Source organism: Syngnathoides biaculeatus, chromosome 22 (assembly GCF_019802595.1).
Source record: "Syngnathoides biaculeatus isolate LvHL_M chromosome 22, ASM1980259v1, whole genome shotgun sequence".
Taxonomy (NCBI): domain Eukaryota; kingdom Metazoa; phylum Chordata; class Actinopteri; order Syngnathiformes; family Syngnathidae; genus Syngnathoides; species Syngnathoides biaculeatus.
In genome coordinates this window covers 5,507,520-5,532,525 of record NC_084661.1, presented here as the reverse complement: position 1 = coordinate 5,532,525, position 25,006 = coordinate 5,507,520, and the positions used below count along the sequence as shown (strand labels likewise).

General features: G+C 42.2%; 1 protein-coding gene across 8 annotated transcripts in view; it reads left to right on the top strand.

The window, feature by feature from the left end:
- Window positions 1–25,006, top strand: part of ca10a (carbonic anhydrase Xa) — a 148,450-nt gene that overhangs the window by 106,159 nt on the left and 17,285 nt on the right. For 4 of the 8 annotated variants that reach the window (XR_009793536.1, XR_009793539.1, XR_009793537.1 and 1 more), the window contains 4 exons: window positions 3,151–3,305; window positions 18,686–18,860; window positions 19,827–20,006; window positions 20,200–20,231. Coding sequence is in view for 3 of the 8 variants with exons in the window: in XM_061809736.1 (XP_061665720.1) it covers window positions 3,151–3,305; window positions 18,686–18,860 (330 nt within the window). In the remaining 5 variants the exon portion in view is untranslated. The remainder of the gene's footprint in view (window positions 1–3,150; window positions 3,306–18,685; window positions 18,861–19,826; window positions 20,007–20,199; window positions 20,232–25,006) is intronic. The other 4 variants (XR_009793538.1, XM_061809736.1, XM_061809737.1 and 1 more) reach the window with 2 other exon arrangements.

Below are 25,006 nucleotides of genomic sequence, written 5' to 3'. Positions count from 1 at the left end.
TTTTCAAAATGCCGCTGTTTTATTTTTATAAACGCAGGCTGCATTTTATTGTACTCTGTTTAGTGCCCAGTTACGGGGCACGTTATGCACATCCATTTTGTTATTCTTTCAAATCCTCAAAATAGAAATGACATCAAAAATCGGAATTCTTTATTGCATTTCTTTCATAACATCAACATAATTCATTAATATTGAAATTAAGTTAAACTTGAGACGGCATCGTAGAGCAGTCAGTTGTGCGTCATTCTCGAGAGAATGAACTGCAGGGAAAATAAACATTTAAACATGAATGCTCAAAATGTATTTGTAACCAACTTAGTCATTTGCATAGGAGGCTAATATAGGTAAAATAGATACATACAGCATGAGTTGCCTTCATTATAAGGCTTGTATAAGGCTTTTAATTTTTTGCAGCTCCAGACATACAGTGAAGAAAATAAGTATTTGAACACTCTGCTGTATTGCAAGTTCTCCCACATAGAAATCATGGAGGGGTCTGAAATTTTCATCATAGGTGCATGTCCACTGTGAGAGAGATAATATAAAAAGAAAAATCCAGAAATCACAATGTATAATTTTTTAACGATTTCTGGATTTTCTTCACTGTACATATTGTGGTCACTGGCACATTCAGATGCTTAGATGTGCAGCTGTAACCAATTCCATCATTATGTTTTGCAACAATAGTACTTCGGATCGGTCTTGAGACACATCTTTGCTCTTACCCATCATCAGATGTTTCTTGACTCACCTTGACAATAAGGAGTGAGTTTGCTCTAACAAAGGGCTGGATTGTTGTTTGATTATTGATGGCTTTTAGGTGTTGTCTTGGCTTTCCATGCCTTTATGCAACTTCCTTTATTTGTGTTCAATACTTGTTTCTTCTCATTTCACATGACTACAAACAACTTAATTTCTGATCTTTTTTGTTCTACTTTCATAGTATGTATGCACTTCATTGGTTGTTCCTACTAGCATCTTGGGAAATAATTTTTTTGGTCGATAAAAAAACAAGTGCAGTCATAAAATCTTCACCTGATATCTCAATGCATATTATTCCAAGATACTTTTAATTGCTGTTCACACATCTATTTTCTAAAAAGACACTAAGAACATGTGTTTGTGATGAAAGCAACCTGGAAGAATAATGAAAAGTAAACAGGAGAAGGGTAAAACTAAAATTCAGATGAATGATTGATGTGGCGGCACGGTGGCTCAGCTGAAAAGCATTGGCCTCACAGTTCTAAGGTCTTGGGTTCAATCCTTGACCCCCCTGTGTGGAGTTTGCATGTTCTCATGTTTGCGTGGGTTTTCTCTGGGCACTCCATTTTCCTCCCACATTTCAAAAACATGCAACAATAATTGGACATTCTAAATTGCCCCAAGGTGTGATTGTGAGTGCGTCGTTTGTCTCTATGTGCCCTGTGATTGGCTGGCAACCAGTTTAGGGTGCATCCTGCCTCCTGGCCGTTGACAGCTGGGATAGGCTCCAGCACTCCCCGTAACCCTTGTGAGGATAAGCGGCTAAGAAAATGGATGATTGATGATTGATGTGCCCATGGTTGGAAAAAAGGGACAATGTGACAAAATCATCTTTGTAAAGGAACATCATGCCTAAAACACTTGTCAGCAAAATCTGCATGTCCCTCAATGCCTCAAATTGACTGGGAAAAAATGAACACCAGCATAAGTGAAGGAAACAGTAAAATGCAGTGCTGTGCTCTGTTCTAAGACACGACTTCACCGCAGAGAACTACGATGTATTGATGGTGTCTGTGAGAGTTAAGGCAAAAAAAGGGAATTTTCATCAGATAATAAAGAAGTAGAGACAGGAGTAGGAACAATTAAGTTAAAGCCTACTCCTTATTTCAAATTTATCATTTTATTTTTATACTTTCTTCCATTTTCTGAGCCGCTCGGGAGTGCTGGATCCTATCCCAGCTCTCATCAGGCAGGAGGCAGCGGACACACTGAACTGGTTGCCAGCCAATCACAGGACACATGGAGATAGACAACAGTCGCACTCAGAATCACACCTAGAGGCAATTTAGAGTCTCCAACTAATGTATGTTTTAGGAATGTGGGAGTGCCCTGAGAGAACCCACGCAGGCACGGGAGAAGATGCAAACTCCACACAGGTGGCGGCATCATTTGAACCATCTTTCGGCCAAGGCTCTACAGCTGCACCACCATGCTGCCTTGGGGCAATCAATTATCTGTCAAACATAAGACCACCTGTGATGTGACGTGCAGCTATGCACAAAAATACAACAATCCACTATCTTCGGACATGTCATTTTACTAAAAAGCTTCTGTCCTCAGCACCCAAATGTTCATTCAATGTTGTTAAAAGAAAAGGTGATGTAACGCAGTGATGAATAGGATCCTGTCCCAGCTTTTTGGAAGGTGTTGCAGACATTTTAAGTTAATGGTTATTTGCTAAAAACAGTAAAGTTGATCAGTTTCAACATTTAATATCTTGATTTTCTTGTGTCTCAAATTCAATATTGGTTCAACATGATGTTCATATAATTGTATTCTATGAAGCGGCGTGCTGGACCAGCTGGAAAAACATTGGCCTCATAGTTCTGGGGTCCCGGGTTCAATCCCAGACCCGCCTGTGTGGAGTTTGCATGTTCTCCCCATGCCTGTGTGGGTTTTCTCTGGGCACTCCAGTTTCCTCACACATCCCAAAAACATGCAACATTAACATACACTCTAAATTGCCCCTAGGTGTGATTGTTAGTGCAGCTGTTTGTCTCAATGTGCCCTGTGATTGGCTGGCAACCAGTTCAGGGTGTACCCTGCCTCCTGCCTGTTGACAGCTGTGATAGGGTCCAGTAGCCCCCGCGACCCTCGTGATGATAAGCGGCTAAGAAAATGGATGGATGGATGGATGGATGGATGGATGGATGGATGGATGGATGGATGGATGGATGGATGGATGGATGGATGGATGGATGGATGGATGGATGGATGGATTCTGTTTTTGTTTAACACAGTGTCCCAACTTCATTGGAATTGGGGCTGTAAATCCACAATAGATGTCTTATGTTGAACATATGTCAATATTTCAGCAGGTCAGTGTTGTTCCTCTTTAATCATTAACCATGCTGTTTTTTTGTCTTCTGGTTGCTTCTTTCACTGCAGATGATGCTTATCTTCTGACAGGACTAAGTATAGAGGAGATCTATCCAGACACAAGTAGTTTTATCACTTATGATGGCTCAATGACCATCCCTCCATGTTTTGAGACTGCTACGTGGATACTGATGAACAAGCCAGTGTACGTCACACGCATGCAGGTGAGTTTAATTGGCTACAGAATTTAAAAAATACGGACAGCTCAGCACTGATGACTTTGCTAAGATATAATTGGCTGCTATGTAAAAAAGCTGAAGAGTTCAAATGCAAAAACATTGAAGCACTTTTTAAACAAAGGTAGACCCATGCATGCTGACAGAATGCCCATCACCGCATCATTTAGTAGTGTATTTTCTAGCCCAGCATAACCAAACAATTAAATTTAAAACCTGTTGAATATAAATGAGCGATAAATGTATTTAGCTCCACCCAATGTTACCGGTAATTTTGTATGTGTGTCAAACAAACCAAACACACCAAGCCCCTGAGCAGTCCATTTGACCACAACGTCTTTTCCAGCCACAAAATGGGTGTCTATAATGGATTTTAATCCTCATTTCAGAGCTCACAGATCTTTGTCTCTCGTTTTCTAATCCACTTGAGAAAACAACATACATTCCATACTCCAACCACCAAGTAGGCAGGATGTCTGTTTTAAATCACACTGACACTCACCCTCATAAAGCTGCTGCTTCTTCCTACCTAAAACCCAACAACAACAACTTCCTTGTAAAACGAAGCGACAGATGGTCCCAAAATGTCTGAGTCTGGGAGTCAGAGAAGTCTAGATTAAGAGTCTAAATTACCCTTCATTGTGAGTGGAAATGGTATTGGTTTCTACAGTGAATGAATGAGTATTTGAACACTCCGCTATATTGCATGTTCTTCCACTTGGAAATCATGGAGGAGTCTGAAATTTTCATTGTGGGTGCATGTCCACTGTGAGAGAGATAAGTGAAAAAGAAAAATCCAGAAGGAACAATTTATGATTTTTTTTTTCTTTTTCTATTTATTTGTGTGATGCAGCTGCAAATAACTATTCGAACACCTGAGAAATCCAATGTTAATATTTGGTACAGGAGCCTTTGTTTGCAATTACAGAGGTCAAACGTTTCCTGTAGTTGTTCATCAGGTTTGCACACACTGCAGGAGGGATTTTGGCCCACTCCTCCACACAGATCTTCTCTAGATCAGATAGGTTTCTGGGCTGTCGCTGAGAAACACTGAGTTTCACCTCCCTCCAAAGATTTTCGATTGGGTTTAGGTCTGGAGACTGGCTAGGCCACGCCAGAATCTTAAGATGCTTCTTACGGAGCCACTCATTGGTTTTCCTGGCTGTGTGCTTCGGGTCATTGTCATGTTGAAAGACCCAACCACGACCCATCTTCAATGCTCTGAGTGAGGAAAAGATGTTCCCCAAAATCTCACAATACATGGCCGCGGTCATCTTCTCCTTAATACAGTGAACTTGCAATATAGGAGGGTATTCAAATACTTATTTTCTTCACTGTGTATATATTTTTAACAGTTTGGAGAAAGCACTTATTTGCCTATATATTTATTTTAATCATGATTATTCAGAAAATACATTCACACATTCTCTGTTTTTAGCTTGCTCCTTGGGAGCTCTGTTATGCCAATTAGCGGTCTCGTTTATCTGTCTATTTTTCCTTACATCTGCTTTACATAATTCAAACGACCATCAGACATGCTTATAACTATGACGTCCTCTTCAACTAATGCTCAGCCATGAGGTTAATTTGCCATCATTGTACTCTTGCAACGTTGTTCCTTGATCCCCCAGTTGGATCCAGGATGCCCTCTGAAGGAACACATAAAAGTTCAAGTTCACAAGCCCCAAGCACGTGCAGCAGTTCGTCGAGTCCCCAATCATGTGGGTGACTCGCTCAGTGAACACATGCACCTATGCAAACGCATTCTGTTACAAACACTCCCCACTTTGTCTCTGACGCTGTCAACCACCTTGCTCCCGCAGACAGTTCAGAAGGCCCAAATTCCAAAGCCACAATTTCACACAGCGGAACCATTGTGTGGCCACTAGTACATATTGTGAGAAAATGCTCAGCAATAACCTGGCAAGTAACTGGAGCGGCCCGTAGCGCCACCACTGGAGACGGGTTTTGTGAATCCTGTTCATGAAGCCACCTGAAGTGGATTTTACCCTTGTGTCTGGGCAGCAGGTCAGAGGAAGCACTCTCAGAGACTGAAGTGTGGGCAATTTTTTTTTAAATGAGGTGTGTCACAGCTGTAAGCTGCAGGTCTGATGATGCGTTGTATTTGAAAGAGAAAAAAAGACCCCCCTCAACCTTTATTCTCTGCTTAAAACTCCTCTTTTTCCCCTGGGTGTCAACAGGAGGTCCCCCTCTCATTTTTCTCTCGGGGACCCTCTCTTTTCCCTTCACCTATGGAACGTACCACCTCTTCTGGCTCTGGGGTGTCCGTGGACATCAAATACCTGGTTGCAATAAACCAATAAATCCAGATTTGTAACCAGGACCATGGTAATAACCCTATGTGGTCACCCAAGAGGTGGCTAACTGTAAAAGCCCTAAATGGCTGTACTGTACTTTCTACACGCTAACATGCTCAGTGTAGAATGCAGAAATAACAGCCAGCCAAACTCTGTTGAAGAGCCAGGAGATGAGCGTTCTATAGCTCCTTTATTGAACAATTGAAGCTAATAGTAAACAGTGAGAAGAAATATACAGCACTTGGTGAGTTGTCAAATAAGCCTGGACTGTAAATCAATAAAATGTATGAAAATACCAACCAAAACTAACAGTGTTAACCAATTGAAAATCCTATCCACTTATGAACAGGTATTACAATTGGTAGGTTAACATAAGTATCCACACTCATAGCTAAACAGGCAGCCTGACATCTGACATACAATCATTAAAGAGTAGCTAATGCATGAAATCAGAGTGAACATATTTGCATTCCCATACAACAGACACCAACGTAAACAACAAAGATTTGGCGAGTGCATCACAACAAACTTACAGCCAATGCTTTCTGAAGGTGAGCATACACGAAATGATGGATAACACGACGATGAACTTCATGTGCGTTCGGTTGCTGCTTTGTACACAAAGGAAGTTTGATCTTCTCTGTAAATGTACTAGGCACGAATGAATGAGTACTGCCACCCAGAGGTCAGATGCGGAATTACACTAAAGCATTAAATTAACAAGCCTGTGTACAAATATAACTGATTAACAGCGAAAATGATAATAAAATATGCAGAATAGAAGAATACCTCATGACATCTTGCAGGGCAGAACACTCCCCGCCTGACATTTTGCAAATGTCACTCCTCTATTTACATTGTCGTTTTCTAATGCTCCTTAGTTCTCTTTGGGAAGAAGTAGGATGACCTCAGACACAGATCTGAGGAATGTCTTGACAGTGTCCAGAGGGGTTCTCCTGACCTCTATCTTCCCAACCTTCCCATCACTGCTTAGGAAGGTTGAGGTAACCAGCCCCATCGGCCACTCGTTACAAGGGAGCTGGTTATCCTTCAGAAGCACAATGTCTCCCGTCTGCAGGTTTTGACGTGCTGTAAGCCGTTTGCGCCTCGGTTGAAGAGTGCTGAGATACTTTTCTCTCCAGCGGGCCCAAAACTCATGAGCGAGTGCTTGCACTTGTTTCCACTGAGACTTGAAGAGAGAGCTGGTTCCTTGCTTTTGAGTATGGAAGGCGGTTTCCTGTGGTCTGGGTGTCCCAAGGGCAGAGGGGCAAACGAGCTGCTTTTTTCATCCTTATAGGACTCTTTCTGCACGATATCTAGAAAGACCTCATCCTCCAATGACATGGTGCACTTGTTGTCATGTCTTTTAAAAAACAGTGTGACCAAGTTCATCCTCAGCTGGCACATGGGAGTGTTTGGGCGTGTGAGGATGAACAGACTCCCCACCATCATGTATCCTCTTTTTCAAGGGAATGCATTTGAGCACACAGAGAAGGATTTCACGTTATGACTCCCTGCCATAGCTAAATGCAGCCCTATGGGGGCACAAACCAGTGCAATCTGTAGGCCGGTCCCATGCCCAGATGAATGCAGAGGGTTGCGTCAGGAAGGGCATCCGGCGTAAAAACTGTGCCAAACAAATATGAGCGTTCATCTAAAGAATCCCATACCGGATCGGTTGTGGCCTGGGTTAACAACGCCCGCCCCACAACCTGCAGGGCGTCGGTGGAAATTCAGCTACTGTGGGTCGAAGACAAAGAAGAGGAGGAAACAGGATCCGTCGTCAGAAGAAAAAAAGGAATGCACAGATCCTACGACTGAGTGAGGGACTTTGAATGTTGGGACTATGACAGGAAAAGCCCAGGAGTTGGTTGACATGATGATTAGGAGAAAGGTTGATGTACTGTGCATCCAAGAGAGCAGGTGGAAAGGTAGTAAGGCTAGAAGTTTAGGAGCAGGGTTTAAATTATTCGACCACAGAGTAGATGGGAAGAGAAATGGAGTAGGGGTTATTTTAAAGGAAGAGCTGGCTAAGAATGTCTTGGAGGTGAAAAGAGTATCAGATCGAGTGATGAGACTAAAATTTGAAATTGAGGGTGTGATGTATAATGTGGTTAGCGGCTATGCACCACAGGTAGGATGTGACCTAGAGTTGAAAGACAAATTCTGGAAGGAACTAGATGAAGTAGTTCTGAGCATCCCAGACAGCGAGAGAGTTGTGATTGGTGCAGATTGTAATGGACATATTGGTAAAGGAAACAGGGGCGATGAAGAAGTGATGGGTAAGTACGGCATCCAGGAAAGGAACTTTGAGGGACAGATGGTGGTGGAATTTTGCAAAAAGGATGGAGATGGCTGTAGTGAACACTTATTTCCAGTAGAGGGAGGAACATCTAATGACCTACAAGAGCGGAGGTAGAACCACGCAGGTAGATTATATTTTGTGCAGACGATGTAATCTGAAGGAGGTTACTGACTGTAAAGAAGTGGTAGGGGAGAGTGTATCTTGACAGCATAGGATGGTAGTGTGTAGGATGACTCTGGTGGTGGGTAGGAAGATAAAGAAGACAAAGGTAGAGCAGAGAACCATGTGGTGGAAGCTGAGAAAGGAAGAATGTTGTGCGGCCTTTCGGAAAGAGGTAAGACAGGCCCTCGATGGACAGCAGAAGCTCCCGGAAGACTGGACAACGACAGCCATGGTAATCTGAGAGACTGGCAGGAGAGTACTTGGTGTGTCTTTTGGTAGGAAAGGGGACAAGGAGACTTGGTGGTGGAACCCCAAAATACAAGGAGTCATACAAGGAAAGAGATTAGCGAAGAAGAAGTGGGATACTGAGAGGACTAAGCAGAGGCGAAAGGAGTACATCGAGATGCGATGTAGGGCAAAGGTAGAGGTGGCAAAGGCTAAACAAGAGGCATATGAAGACATGTATACCAGGTTGGACACGAAAGAAGGAGAAAAGGATCTCTACAGGTTGGCCAGACACAGGGATACAGATGGGAAGGATGTGCAGCAGGTAAGGGTGATTCAGGATAGAGATGGAAATGTGTTGACTGGTGCCAGTAGTGTGCCAAATAGATGGAAAGAATACTTTGAGAAGTTGATGAATGAAGAAAATGAGAGAGAAGGAAGAGTTGAAGAGGCAAGAGTGAAGGACCAGGAAGTGGAAATGATTACTAAGGGGGAAGTCAGGAAGGTACTACAAAGGATGAAAAATGGAAAGGCAGTTGGTCCTGATGACATACCGTATAGGAGCATAGGTATGGAAGCAATTTGGAGAGATGGCTGTGGAGTTTTTGACCAACTTACTCAACAGAATACTAGCGGGCGAAAAGATGCCTGAAGAATGGAGGAAAAGTGTTCTAGTTCCCATTTTTAAGAACAAAGGGGATGTTCAAAGCTGTGGGAACTACAGAGGAATAAAGTTGATGAGCCACACAATGAAGTTATGGGAAAGAGTAGTGGAGGCTAGACTCAGGACAGAAGTAAGTATCTGCGAGCAACAGTATGGTTTGATGCCTAGAAAGAGTACTACAGATGCATTATTTGCCTTGAGGATGCTAGTGGAAAAGTACAGAGAAGATCAGAAGGAGCTACAGTGTGTCTTTGTGGATCAAGAGAAAGCCTATGACAGAGTACCAAGACAGGAGCTTTGGTACTGCATGCGTAAGTCTGGTGTGGCAGAGAAGTATGTTAAAATAGTACAGGACATGTATGATGGCAGCAGAACAATGGTGAGGTGTGCCTAAGGTGTGACAGAGGAATTTAAGGTGGAGCCCCTTCCTGTTTGCAGTGGTAATGGATAGGCTGACAGATGAGGGTAGACTGGAATCCCCTTGGACCATGATGTTCGCAGATGATATTGTGATATGCAGTGAAAGCAGGGAGCATGCAGAGGAACAATTAGAAAGATGGAGACATGCACTGGAAAGGAGAGGAATGAAGATTAGCCAAAGTAAAACAGTATATCTGTGCGTGAATGAGAAAAGTGGAGAGGGAAGAGTGAGGCTACAGGGAGAAGAGATAGCGAGGGTGGACGACTTCAAATATTTAGGGTCAACAATCCAGAGCAATGGTGAGTGTGGTAAGGAAGTGAAGAAACGGGTCCAAGCAGGTTGGAACAGCTGGCGAAAGGTGTCTGGTGTGATATGTGACAGAAGAGTCAAAACAGTGGTGAGGCCGGCCATGATGTACGGATTAGACACGGTGGCACTGAAGAAACAAGAGGAAGCAGAAATGGAGGTGGCAGAAATGAAGATGTTGAGGTTCTCGCTCGGAGTGACCAGGTTGGATAGGATTAGAAATGAGCTCATTAGAGGGACAGCCGAAGTTGGATGTTTTGGAGACAAGATTCGAGAGAGCAGACTTCGATGGTTTGGACATGTTCAGAGGCGAGAGAGTGAGTATATTGGTAGAAGGATGCTGAGGATGGAGCTCCCAGGCAAAAGAGCGAGAGGAAGACCAAAGAGAAGGTTTATGGATGTGGTGAGGGAAGACATGAGGGCAGTTGGGGTTAGAGAGGAAGATGCAGGAGATAGGCTAAGATGGCAAAAGATGACACGCTGTGGCGACCCCTAACAGGACAAGCCGAAAGGAGAAGAAGAAGAAGACTCCCTGCCATAGCTTGCTCTCCCTTTCACGTTGATGAGGACTGAAGTTTGATGGACGTCTGTTCTGAGGGACATTTGTCTTGTATACATTGACTGTTGTTGGACTCTGGGCATTGTCAATGCATACTTCTCCAACAATTACCCACCCTAGATCTAGGTGATGAGCAAAAGGTGCCTTGTTGGGGCCATTGACCGTTTGTCTATATGTCTCAATGACTATGTGGCTCCTGTCGACAACACTATCGTCAACCTCTGCCCGAAATGCAGACAGGGCCCTCACGACATGCAGCACATCTTCAACTGAGCAGCGGCTCACACTATGTTGACCCTAATGGACCTGTGGAAACGCCCGAAGGAACTGGCCGCCTTCTTGGAGCTAGAAGTCGACTTAACAATGCGATTGCCTGGCTACAAAACTCTCACCACCACTGACTGCTTTGATCTGGGATCCGACTGTTTACTCCCAGTCATCTCTTTGATGCCAGCACAGGTCCTTATTAGGTAGGGTGACAGGCTGCCTTGGAGTCCAAAAACCTGGAAGAACTCAGACCTGGCCAGCGAGCAGTTGCTCTGGTCATCAAGGACTGCGTACATTTTGACAGAGCGTTCCCACTGTCCTTGTGGATAAACCTGCACGAGAGAAATCTTGGAACAGGATTGTGCTGGGAGACCTGGCCCACATACCTCTGTACATCGTGAGGTTACTTCTGGAGTGCTCTTTTGCTGCTCTACAGAGGTTGACTCCGGCTCCTGCATGGCATGTGTGGGAGATGAGCTGGTGTCTGGATGTAGGGCTGTGCAGTGTTGGTTACTCTAGCACACTTTTCACTTCAGAACCACTTGACAGTCTCACTCTGTGAGTTGAAGAGCAGCACTTGTAAAATCTCTTGTGTTCTGTCAGGAATGCTTTGCGGTCTGTCAGTGGCTTTGACCTGAAGACTCTACATTTTGTTAGAGGATGGGGCTTCTTGTGGATAGGACAGAACTTGTCAGGGTCGCGCTCCCTACCTCGGCTCTCTAGGTTGACTTCTCCTCAGTTACACACACCTGTCTTGTGGACTGTTAATCTGGTCTTTCCGAGATCCTGTCTTGATGTTAACCCATCGTTGCGACCACAGCTACCGCTTGACATAATTAAACCGGGATTGTTTCTCATCTTGGCTTCCCGGCAGATGAACTGAGTAAAAAAGGAGAATGGTGGAAAGCTCCCCCGGTGTTCTTCTTTGAATCATGAACCAGCAGTGATCCACTTATCTTGGAGGCCAGTGGGCAGATTCTCGACTATGGGATTGATTCCACGAGAAGTATCAAGATAGGGGAGCCCTGGTAAGAAACCATCTTGCTTGGAAGCGTTCAGTTCCATTAGGAGGTCTCCTTGTTCTCGGGGCAAATAATTTTCTCTTGAAGGCAGTTTTGGAAAGTTGTCTGGCCGTTGGAAGAGGGCATTCTCTATGACCTCTGGGGCGGTGGAACACTCTCCGAGTCTAGTCCAAGTCATCTGGAGAGCAGCACGGGGTTTGGAGGGATAAACAGCCCGAATTCTTCTGGCATGTTCTGCTGATTCCTTGCCGAGCCATTTTACTAGCTCTTCACTGGCTGTTAGATCTAGGCCATGAATGGCGTGAAAGAAGGAGGACTCCCGTGGTTTGAAGTTTTCCAGTTGGTCGTCAAACTTGGTAAGCCGAGTGGTTATGAGCTCTCTCTGGCCTACATATTTGGTGAAGTCAGCCATGTTGCTAGTATGAGTCTGATACGGATGCTGTGAGCTCTGCTCAAGAGGTGGTCTGGATGAACAGTGTGTCTGACTGAGGAGAATATTTGCTCAGGCTGCTCTGTTGCTTCTGGGTGGTAGCTAGCATGTGATTCTCCATATGTTGTAGGGGGAATAGCCTGATCATTGTCCTGTGAATGGATCCTCTCTGAGATGTTGAATTTCGTTGGAGATGGCTGTCCCTTAACATTTAACGTGACATGAGCTGGGATGCTCTGCAGGAAAAGGGAGGTGCAATGGGTGATTAACTCGTGTTTTTTCACATACTCCCCTGTTCTGTCTCTGTGTGTGTTGAAACAGAACATGTTGGTCTTGAGGGATGAGAGCTATTCGCTGTAGCCTCCGCAAGAGCCGCAGCAGCCTCCTTTTCCATCTCGAAGGCTTCAAGGTTGGCCTGTAGCATAGCCTTCTCCATGTCCAGTCTTGCTTTCTCTTTTTTGATTTGAAGTTCCTTCTTAACAAAAGCAACCTTGGCCGATGCAGCCTCAGCTAAGGCTCTGGCACCTGCACTGTTGACAGAGGACTTTGAGGCTGATGACTGGGAGCTTTTCTCTTCCAGTAACATCTCCTCATCTTCATATCTCTGGGTGTCTGCTGTCATCAGTTTATCTCCATCCATGATGAATTACTGTGCCCACTGATTCGTGGGTTTTCACTGTACTGGTCTTTCTACATTTTAATTTGCTCAGTGTAAAACGCAGAATTAACAGCCAGCCAAACTCTGTTCAAAAGCCAGGAGATGACCGTTTCCTTTGTTGAACAATTGAAGCAGAGTGAAACTGTAAACAGTGAGAAAAAATATACAGCACTTGGTGAGTTGTCAAATAAGCCTGTACTGTACATCAATAAAATGAATGAAAATACTAACAGTGTTAACCAATTGACCTTTCCAACATGTCAATCACTTGCACAATAACAGCCAATCAGATAGTCGCATTGCCTTAACCCCTGGCTTGACCTGCCCCTCTTGTCATCATGTGCCACAAGCAATACTGGTCATCGGTCGTGTGCGCTTGGAAAAGTTAATATTACGAACAAAATGGTACTCAGATGCGCTTGGGGAACGTGCAATTCTGATGAAAGATATCCTGCTAGGTTACAAGGGGCCCGATTGATTCATTTTCCAATGTCTAAAACACAATTAACGAAGTGTCTACGATGGATTAAGGCTCGCGGAAGAGCGCGCGTACAACTAAGTGTGGACAATATCAACAAACACAAGGCTGTATGTTCGAAGGTAAGTCTGGGAGAAGTATCTTGTCTGAGTTTGATTTCGTTATTATCAGTGCTTTATACATTGCAGGAGAACAACTTTCACTTTGTTAGTGTATCACTGACACTGCTGAATGAGATATGTAATATTTTATGCCGACGAGTCGGGTTAGTGATACGTAAATGCGCAACGTCATGCAAGAGATATGTCTATTTGCCTATTTATATTACATCAGACTTTTAAAACGGCCCTGGATTCCATTACGAGCCAAGTCAAATGAATACACCCACTCACTTAAGACTACAATGATATTACTTGTGATCTTTCCAAGTAAAAAGTACACTCCCTGCTTTACATGCGCAGTACGATTCCACAAGTTTATCCTGTTGGATTTCAATATGAAGTTTTTGCATCGATCTCCAACGTTTCGCTGTAACTCTGACATTGCGTCCTGCTCCGTCCAAAATCTTAATTCCGTGTACATATCCTTCCGTGAAATAGTTGAGACCTGATGGACAACACGACGATGAACTTGATCTGCGTTCGTTTGCTGCTTTGTACACAAAGGAAGTTGGATCTTCTCTGTAAATATACGAGGCACGAACGAATGAGTGCTGCCACCCAGAGGTCGGACGCGGAATTACACTAAAGCATTAATTTAACAAGGCTGTGTACAAATATAACTGATTAACAGCGAAAATGATAATAAAATATGCAAAACAAAAGAATACCTCAAGACATCTTGCAGGGCAGAACAATGGCCATAGAATCCCTTTGAAGTAGACCATAGAGTTCCTTTGAAGTAGAACTCCCCAGGGAGTCTGTCCATCTTACTTTCCAAACTCAGTCCATAATTCTCATCCCCTGGGTTTTGTCTAATGCAATTCAATGCTAAAACACACTACAACCTCATCCTGGCCTAAGCAGAGTCCGTCAAGGACCCTAGCCTTAATGTCCTCAATACCTATATAGCGCAACTCATGAGTGATTTCAAACACGTTAAAAGATAAGAACCTCACTTTAATGCTCGGTGACATTGTTTTAAATTCAGTGTCACAATTAAAATGGAGCACCGCAGAGGATGACCAAATGAAGCACAGCAGAAATGAGTAAATTTAGTAGCACAGATTTCAGATTCCAACACTCAATTGAACATCACTGAGACCCATCTCATTGATGTTGAAACACTGTGTGAAGATGTGGAGACACACATCGCCGGCACTACTCAGTTGACAACAGTGATGATAGTGCCTTGTTAACACATTAAAATGGTAAATTAAGACAGGGCCTTGGCTTGTATGCGCAAACCACCCGAGAACAGGAAAGAAAATTGCAAAATGCTCCTGCTGAAATCACACAATTGAAAGTGGAGTTAACCAAATTAGCTGACCGACTGAAGACTAACTGCTTCAGGTCAGTCCCTATCATCAACAAACCATTTTCTTGTGGCTGCAGGAGCCGGCCCCGCCAGTTGCTACAGTCGCTCCCTTGTCTTGATGACTTTCAATGCATGACCTTGAGAGACTTGGACAAAGTTGTGCATAATATTCCAAAGTATGACCCGAAATTTAATGGTTTTATGGAAGCAAATCTTAAAGACATTGAATTTTTCCGTGTGCTCCCACTCATGAGAGACATAACCTTTTCAAAGTCACATCTCATGGATGTGACTACCATAAGACCTCAATTACCTATGCATTTTCCTGTGAAATATACGACCCAGAAAGCATAGCTAGTTTATCGCCCACTCTCACAGATAAACAGAGACTAAAAGCACACAGGCATACTACTCCCACTAGCACGTGGCATGCTTCGGGTTTTAAACAAACAGAACAAAAAAAAGACCAAAATTTCAAGAAATTTTTCATTGTCAAGCTGCACCCAAATACTTGTCACCACCTGCTTGTGGCTGCACAATGTCGTGTTCCCAATTGCGTGAGTTAGCCACTAATGCTTCGTGGAACAAAAACATCCCACCCCAAAATCAACTAACAGCACAATTCTTGCCTTATATCATATATATATCATATGGAAATGAAAGGGATTGCTTGCAATACCTCCCCCATGACCACGTAACACCTAATGAAATTACCAACAAATGAAATTGTTCCATCCAAACAGTCGGTTTTGGTCTTCTCATAACAATGACGCTGTTTGGTTTTGCCAAGTTGGAGTGAGACTGAAATTTTTTGGGACGGTATCTCTTTATTTGTCTTTTTTGTCTTTTTATTTTATCTTTGGCTTTGCAGTCTAATAGCTGTCCCACATATACATTTTTATAGACACATATAGACACATCAGTTCTATTACAAAATTACGCGAGTGGTGGAGTCGTGAGCTCACTCCCCGCTAAGCCCCGGAGAGAGAGCTCACAGCTCTGCCCGATCAACCGATACTGCTATTTCTTCATCAGACGAGGATGAATCTGAGAAATCAACGGTGGGCCTAACGGTTTCCCATGTAATAAAGCGTTTGGAACGACACGTAACACGTCACATCCGCCCATGTAGGTCATGTGAGTCGCAAAATTGGCGGCGCCCCTGAAAATTTGTAATTGTCGATAAAAATCTTCTCAAAACACTATTAAATGAGAGAGGATTTAAAATCACGTTGTCAAGATAGAGTACATATTACATGACCTATTGGATACATTGTTAATGCAAACCACTGGAATTCCCCTATAATCAAATAATAATCAAACCTGCCTCCTAAGACTCACGCAGAGAGAGACCCAGAAAACAGCAGATCTACGCTTGTGAGTAGACACTGCAAGCATTTGTCAGACTGTGCAATAATCATGCCTAATAATTTCAGGGAAATGACTAGCTCCGGACAAAATCTCTATTTTGTCCTCTCTCTTTCTCTCTCTCTCTCTCTCTCTCTCTCTCTCTCTCTCTCTCTCTCTCTCTCCTGTTCACACTGGACACATGAAACGCTCACATTTTCAACTGTAGCCCAACACATGTTTCATATCCCAATTGTTTTTCTTTAGTTTGACCCATCTGTGTGTTTCCCTCTAGATGCCTTTTGGATATCATTAAGTATTCTATAAAATTCCAGTCTTGGCTGAGTTCTGTTTGGTCAGAGTTTAACAGTGAACCTTTGTTGTCTTGGATTTAAATTTCCTTAAAGGAAAGCAGCATGCCAGTAGTGTGCTAAATAGATGGAAAGAATACTTGAGAAGTTGATGAATGAAGAAAATGAGAGAGAAGGAAGAGTTTTTAACCAACTTATTCAACAGAATACTATCGGGCGAAAAGATGCCTGAAGAATGGAGGAAAAGTGTACGAGTTCCCATTTTTAAGAACAAAGGCGATGTTCAGAACTGTGGGAATTACAGAGGAATAATCTTGATGAGCCACACAATGAAGTTATGGGAAAGAGTAGTGGAGGCTAGACTCAGGACAAAAGTATCTCCGAGCAACAGTATGGTTTTATGCCTAGAAAGAGTACCACAGATGCATTATTTGCCTTGAGGATGCTAGTGGAAAATTACAGAGAAGGTCAGAAGGAGCTACAGTGTGTCTTTGTGGATCTAGAGAAAGCGAATGACAGAGTACCAAGACGGGAACTGTGGTATTGCATGCGTAAGTCTGGTGTGGCAGAGAAGTATGTTAAAATAGTACAGGACATGTATGATGGCAGCAGAACAATGGTGAGGTGTGCCTTAGGTGTGACCGAAGAATTTAAGGTGGAGGTGGGACTGCATCAGGGATCAGCTCTGAGCCCCTTCCTGTTTGCAGTGGTAATGGATAGGCTGACAGATGACGTTAGACTGGAATCCTCTTGGACCATGATGTCCGCAGATGATATTGTGATATGCAGTGAAAGCAGGGAGCATGCAGAGGAACAATTAGAAAGATGGAGACATGCACTGGAAAGGAGAGGAATGAAGATTAGCCAAAGTAAAACAGAATATATGTGCGTGAATGAGAAAGGTGGAGGGGGAAGAGTGAGGCTACAGGGAGAAGAGATAGCGAGGGTGGAGGACTTCAAATATTTAGGGTCAACAATCCAGAGCAACGGTGAGTGTGGTAAGGAAGTGAAGAAACGGGTCCAAGCAGGTTGGAACAGCTGGCGAAAGGTGTCTGGTGTGATATGTGACAGAAGAGTCAAAACAGTGGTGAGGCCGGCCATGATGTACGGATTAGACACGGTGGCACTGAAGAAACAAGAGGAAGCAGAAATGGAGGTGGCAGAAATGAAGATGTTGAGGTTCTCGCTCGGAGTGACCAGGTTGGATAGGATTAGAAATGAGCTCATTAGAGGGACAGCCGAAGTTGGATGTTTTGGAGACTAGATTCAAGATAGCAGACTTCGATGGTTTGGACATGTTCAGAGGCGAGAGAGTGAATATATTGGTAGAAGGGTGCTGAGGATGGAGCTGCCAGGCAAAAGAGCGAGAGGAAGACCAAAGAGAAGGTTTATAGTGAGGGAAGAGATGAGGGCAGTTGGGGTTAGAGAGGAAGATGCAGGAGATAGGCGAAGATGGAAAAAGATGACACGCGGTGGCAACCCCGAACGGGACAAGCCGAAAGGAAAAGAAGAAGAAAATAGCAGCATTCAGATTACGAGACTGATAAAAAGCTTTCTCGTCCCTAATTTTTATTCATATAATATGTGACATGGTCCCCCTTTATGGGACAGATTAGTTTCATAAATTTAAATAAGTTTAAAGCTTAAATCGGACTAAACTGGAAGTGAACGCAGGTGTTAACCTTCATTCATTTCTTTTGGAAAATTAAACACATTTTATTTAATGGCTAACTGCATCCTTGAGTGGGAATTGGGACAAGTTATGTTAAATGTCTTAGTGTTTATATAGTTGGGGAGTGCTGAATCATGTAAGAAAGTACACACAGCAGCCCTCTTTTTTGATACGGCTAGTTTTTAGGCCTACTCAAAAAATCTAGCCAATTGAGGTGGCGAAAAAGTTGAATGCTCTATCCCAACAATTCAGTCCAAGATTATTTTGAGTCCGCACATTTTCAGCATTCACCTTCAAATATATTTAATGTATGTAGGAAAATAACACGGAAAACTCTTGATGGGTCTATACAAATAAGGGTTGATTCAAAATATTTATTTGTTAGATTTTATTTATGAAGCATAATATAATTTCATTGTTATATTATAGCTGTGTGAAACTGGCAATCTCTACATTATTTTGTTTAAAAAAAAAATAGAGACATTTTCAATTAGAGTTATCTTTTCTTTTTTCCCCAATTAGCCTCTTAATTACTGGATATTACTTGAAAACTCCTAAATAAAAAATATTGGCTGTAACTTGGACCCAAAAATTATACCTTCTTTTTTTTTTACTGACTTCACATAAATTTGGATTCTTTTGCGTTTGAACTCTTCAATTTTCCAGACCTGACTGGGTTTATTAAAACTTCATGAGCCTGACAAACATTTTAATTTTCAAAAATGTTCTCCATCACTTCTTTCTCAGATGCACTCTTTGCGCCTACTCAGCCAAAACCAGCCATCTCAAATCTTCCTGAGCATGAGTGATAATGTGCGTCCGATTCAGCCACTGATCAACCGCTGCATCCGGACCAATATCAACTTCAGCATGCAGGGGAAAGATTGCCCAAACAACAGAAATCATAAGCTTCAGTACAGAGGTAAAGGATAGCATTGATATACAGCCATAAAGCCTTATTGAATAATCACTTACGAACTTAAACATTATTTAGTTCCAGTAGTGGCGGCACGGTGAGTCAGCTGGAGAGCATTGGCATTGGCTGAGGTCCCGGGTTCAATCCCAGACCCACCTGTGTGGAATTTACATGCTCTCCCCGTGCCTGCGTGGGTTTTCTCCGGGCACTCTGGTTTCCTCCCACATCCCAAAAATATGTAACATTAATTGGACACGCTTAATTGCCCCTTGGCGTGATTGTGAATGCGGCTGTTTGTTTCTATGTGCCCTACGATTGGCTGGCAACAAGTTCAGGGTTTGCCCCGCCTCCTGGCCATTGACAACTGCGATAGGCTCCAGCACTTCCCACTACCCTCGTGAGGATAAGCGGCTAAGGAAATGGATGGATGGATGGGTTAATTCCATATGACCATACCATTTCAAAACTCTGTAAGTTTGATGGCTCCAAGGAACTGAAAACGAAAATGATAATGGGTACACAGAGTCATCTCCTCTCTGGTGCCGAGGAGGAAGCGTTCCCTGGGGCACAATGCTGAGGTGGTATTGTAACTACGTAATCAAAAAATGGTATCGCTTAAGAAAAAAAAAGTGATCATGAACACAACACAAAGATACAGTACAGATACAAGACGGTCAACAGCATGGACAAGACAATGCACAAAACAAGGAAATGGGTGGGACAAGGGAAGTTGCTAGGTGAGGCTTTGATGATGCGGATCCAATCAGCTTACGGGATAAAGCCACTCGTGCTCTCATTGGTTGATGTCACACCGGGAACCAAACACACGCCTTGTATTAACGTGTCTTTCTGTAGTATGCCAATCTGGCTGTATTTATCTTTTCTTTTTTTTTTATTAATAAAAACCCGTGAAGCATTGAAGCTGTAAAAAGTGATGCGCAAAGTAGCAAGGGAAGCCTGTACTTCTACTAGTTACAGGTCATGCATTGAGAAGTGGGGATCAACCAGGCTGGCATCTTGATAATTGGCAACCCAAAATCACTCTTCTTTCCGGCAAACCCTTGACCCGAGGGCACTGCTGCAGAGCTGGAGTCAGATCATCCAGTTGACTTCCGAGAGCTGCTCCTGGCTGATGAGGTGCTGCAACATATGGTGAATGAATCAAATATCTAGTAATATTTATCTTTATATATAATATCTCAACATAAACATAACCTGGAGCAAGCATGTAGACACCAGTCACAATTGAAGAACCGAAGACATTTTTTGCAATGTGTATCATCGCCCGAAACCAACACTTGCACAATCTTTTCATCATTTGATTTCCGTCCTCTTTTTTGGCCAGGCTACGGCAAGGAACTGCAATCAAACACTTTGGTGGGTCCTCCATTTCAACCTAAATGCATCTATAATGCCTTTGACAAAATGTACAGCGTTCATCAAGTACGAGCCTATTTGGTGGACAAGTTCAAGACACTATCAGCTCTATGAAAAGATTTGTCTGAATGAGGTTAAGCTAAAGTGGCAGGAACGCCTCTTGATCGGGACCTATAACCATATTAAGTATGGAATTAAGTTGTACATTTTGTGTGGATCAAAAACAGGCTATTGCTTCAATATACAACCTGATTATGGACAATCCTGTAGCTTCTCCAATATTGTAGTCATGCTCTTCGACCACTTCACTTGCCACAGCCTAACTAACTCAGTTGACGTGTAAGCCTCTGCTTGAATCACAGACCAACATTTGCAGGATCCTAAGAAAGAACATGGGGGAACCTGATCTTATTAAAGAGGTGACTAAGACTTACTTGGGGGAAGATGGAAAAGTTTCCTGCCATAATGGAGACGTGCTTGTGGTTCTGGGACTGGGCAACCGCATTGTCAAAATGGTCACAACCTGCCACCAAGATACAATGCAAAAAGTGGACGTGTGGAAGAAAGGACACAAAGAAAAAGTTGTGTGATCAAATCAGAGTGAGTTATGAAATACAATATTAATAAGAATGCAGTTGATAAGCTGTAAAAAGAACACTGCATTCGTCACCCAGAAAAAGAATTGGAAGACCTGTGAAAAAAAACATGGAAAAAGACACTCAAATGGAAATTAGTCAGAGAATCAGGGAAATAAAAAAAAGATGATGGAAATCTATGATATAGAGATTCAGAAAAATCTTTTTTTTTTTTAAACAGAGGCAATGCGAAGTAGGTAGTAAAGCAGCCCAAATTTTGGCATATAGGTTGAGTAAACATCAAGCAGAAAGGGCAATATACAAAATTAAAGATCCAATTACAAAAGAAATGAAATACAAACTTCAGGATATTAATCATACTTTTGAGAAATATTACCAAAAACTCTGTGCACAGATGGACTGTAAAGGGGATAACTCACTTGAATCTCTACTTCTACCACTCGGTCTCCCAACAATCACAGAAGACCAGAATAAAATATTACTGGCCAAAAATCAACAGATGAACTTCAAAAGGCAATCTCGAGATTAAAACCCAACAAGACCCCAGAATCTGATGGGTTTACACGAGAGTGGTATAAGACCTTTAAAGATTTGTTTTCCCCACTGTTGCTTAGAACATTTAACTGGGTCTTGAGGAAAGGAGAAATTCCTCCATCCTGGAGAGAAACAATTATTACAGTAATACCAAAAAAAAAAAGGGAACGATACGCCGGAATGCTGTAATTATCGGACGATCAGCTTGTTGAATATCGACTATGAACTTTTTACATCAATTTTAGCAAAACACGTTGAAATAATACTCCCAGGTATTATACAGTTAGATCAAACACGTTTCATCAAACAAAGACAAACACAAGACAATGTCAGGAGGACATTACATGTACTCGTAATTAACCACATAAACAAGAACAGACTAGATGCTGTCCTATTAGGGCCAGACGTGGAGAAAGCGTTTGATTCCGTCGATAGGCTTTTTTTAATATAAGATACTAGAGCGATACCAATTCCATAAAGACCGTTACGAGCCTGACAGTGAAGAAAATAACCATTTGAACACCCTGCTGTATTGCAAGTTCTGCCACTGAGAAATTATGAAGGGGTCTGAAATTTTCATCGTAGGTGCATGCATGTCCACGGTGAGAGAGATAATGTAAAAAGAAAAATCCAGAAATCATAATTTATGGTTTTTTTAATGATTTATTTGTGTGATACAGCTGCAAATAAATATTTGAACACCTGTCCATCAGATACAATTCTGACCCTCAAAGACCTGTTAGTCCACCTTTAAAAGTCCACCTTCACCTCATGTATTGTCCTGAAATCAGATGCACCTGTGAGGTCGTTAGCTGCATAAAGACACCTGTCCACCCCATACAATCAGTAAGACTCAAACTTGTAACATGGCCAAGACCAGAGAGCTGTCCAAAGATAACACCAGAGAATAAATTGTCCATACGACTGGAAAGGGCTATGGAGAAATTGCCAAGCAGCTTGGTAAAAAAGGTCCACTGTTGGAGCAATTATTAGAAAGCTAAACAAGACGGTCAATCTCAATCAGAGTGGAGCCCCATGCAAGATATCACCTCGTGGGGTCTCAATGATCCTTAGAAAGGTTAGGAATCAGCCCAGGACTACACGACAGGGCTTGGTCAATGATGTGAAAAGAGCTGGGACCACCGTTTCCAAGGTGACTGTTGGTAATACAGTAAGACGTCATGGTTTGAAATCATGCATGGCACGGAAGGTTCCCCATATTAAACAGCAACCAACAGCCCAGAAACCTATCTGAAACATATTTCTCCACCACACCAGACTTGCGCATGGAGTACCACAGTTCCTCTCTTTGTACTCTGTCATAGGCTTTCTCTAGGTCTACAAAGACACAACATATACATAACATAAGATTCAAACAATGGGCAGAAAAGGGACTTATCATACACAGTGATCTTTATGAAGGGTGTTCACTTGGACAATTCCAAGAACTAAAGAATCAGTTTAGATAAACCAATCAAGACTTTTTTTTAGATTTTTGCAATTAAGACATTACAAAGAGAAAATAAAAAAAGAAGAATCACAAACTAACCTGTGTATGGTCAAGATATTCCTTCTTGCTTATAAGTCAGACTCAGAGGGTGGGAAGATAGCTAGGTTTTATAGAATACTAGAGGCGTTAGACAGTGATGATTCCATATATATATTAAAGAGTAATGGGAAAAAGAAAGTAACATTAAACTGCAAGTGGAAACTCGGAAAAAGATCAGTGCAAAAGTACTTTTGCTCTATCCTGGAGAGAATTTGGCTGGAAAAATGTAGTTACATTTTTTTAAAGTTCCAGCTCAAAAGATCTTGCCGGATGCAAGTACCTCCTGCTGGAGAGATTGTGGAGAGAATAAGGTGGCGCATTTTCATTTGTTCTGGGACTGTCCAATCATTTTAAAATACTGGAAAGACAAGAAACAAAACATGGAGACAATTATGAAAGTCAGGATTCTTTTAAAATTTGAAATCTTATGCTTGGGATTAATACCAGAAATGTCAAGAGTCCAGAAAATGAATATGGTTACAGTATTTTGTCACTAGCAAGCAAAAAAGCTATTACGAGGAATTGATTGATAAAGAATACTCACACAGTTGAGGATTGGATTAAAGTGGTTCAAGATAGCTTTGAGAGAATGGAGAAGTTAACGTTCATCTTGAGGCAAGAAAAGGACAAGTTTGAGAGACATTGGGAAAACTGGACAAAATATGCCATAATATCAAAAGATGTTACTACATAATGGGAAATCAACTTTATCTTAATTTTGTTCATTGGTTCCCACCACTTATTGCTTTTGTTGTTGTCATTATCATTATTATCTTCGCTTTTTCTTAGCATGTTATGCAGTGTAATTTTTTTTAAACTCATAAGTATTGCATCTTGTTTTGTTGTCATAACAGTTATCACCCAAGGGTTCCAATACCAAGAAAATGTGAAACCTAAAAATGTTTTTACTTGAAGCGAATATGTAAATCATTGTACATAGTTTTTGGAACATTTGTTGTAAGGTGCTTTGAAGTGGTATCATTTTTCTTGTTTGACTACTATGATTATTCTTATTGTTTTCCCATTTATGGTTAATTTCTTTGCTCACTTACGGGTATGAACTTACTTGAGGATGACCTACTAGATCAGATAATTGGAGATGAGAGAAACCTATTCTGTCATTTATACAGGTATCATTATCTCACTGTTAATGAATGTAAATTAATTGTATTTTTTTTTCTTTCTTTCTCCCTTTTTTATCTTTTCGTTCTTTCTTTCTTTCTTTGTATATAAAAGTGTGGAAAAAATAAATTCTAAAAGAAAATCACTAAACTGGCCCAAAATATTTGTAGCCTACCTTTCCCAAATGTGCATCTTCAGCGCCTATGTCCTCTTCAAAGCAAAAACACCCAGGTAAACATATATTTCTCCTGGTGTGTATGATGAAGGCAAAAGATTTGTCACAGTTTGGATATGAGAACACAACGAAGGCAAGGCAAAAACATGGAAGCCCCAAGTGCTGGGAAGCGAGGGGGGGGGTGTGAGTAAGGAGTCCAGGAATCTCACCAAAATGATCTTTAATTCCACCCCCAAAAAGGCAAACTACACAAAGTTCAACAACTACTAACAAAGTAACAAAGAAAACATAAAACTTGACACAAAACATAACTGTTAAATTTGATGGAACAGGGACAATGGCATGGACACGGACAGGGAGACAGGAACAAACAATGACATCAACAATGGACTGACGAGACTTGGAAGAAACCAGGGAGCAGAGCTAAATTAACACAGATTGACGAGACAACGAGAAACACATTGACAAGACTGTGGCTGGAGGGAGCTGATTGGTCAACACATGGTAGAGGGTAAATGTGAAAGGTGGACACAGCTAACAAAATGAGCACACAGGACATGGAAAACATGAAACAAAACCAATCCAACCAATGCATAGACCATGACAATCCCCCCAGAAATGGATTCCAAACATTGAAAAAAAAAAAAATACACCAACTCAGGACGGGGTTGGAAGAGGGCTCAGAGTCAGTCTGGAGACTGTCTAGGCCACCCAAAGTGAGGTACTCAGCTGAGCAATTCAGGAGTTCAGCCAAGACGCCAAGCACCAGGGTCTTGACTGGCTCATTCAGGTGGATGTC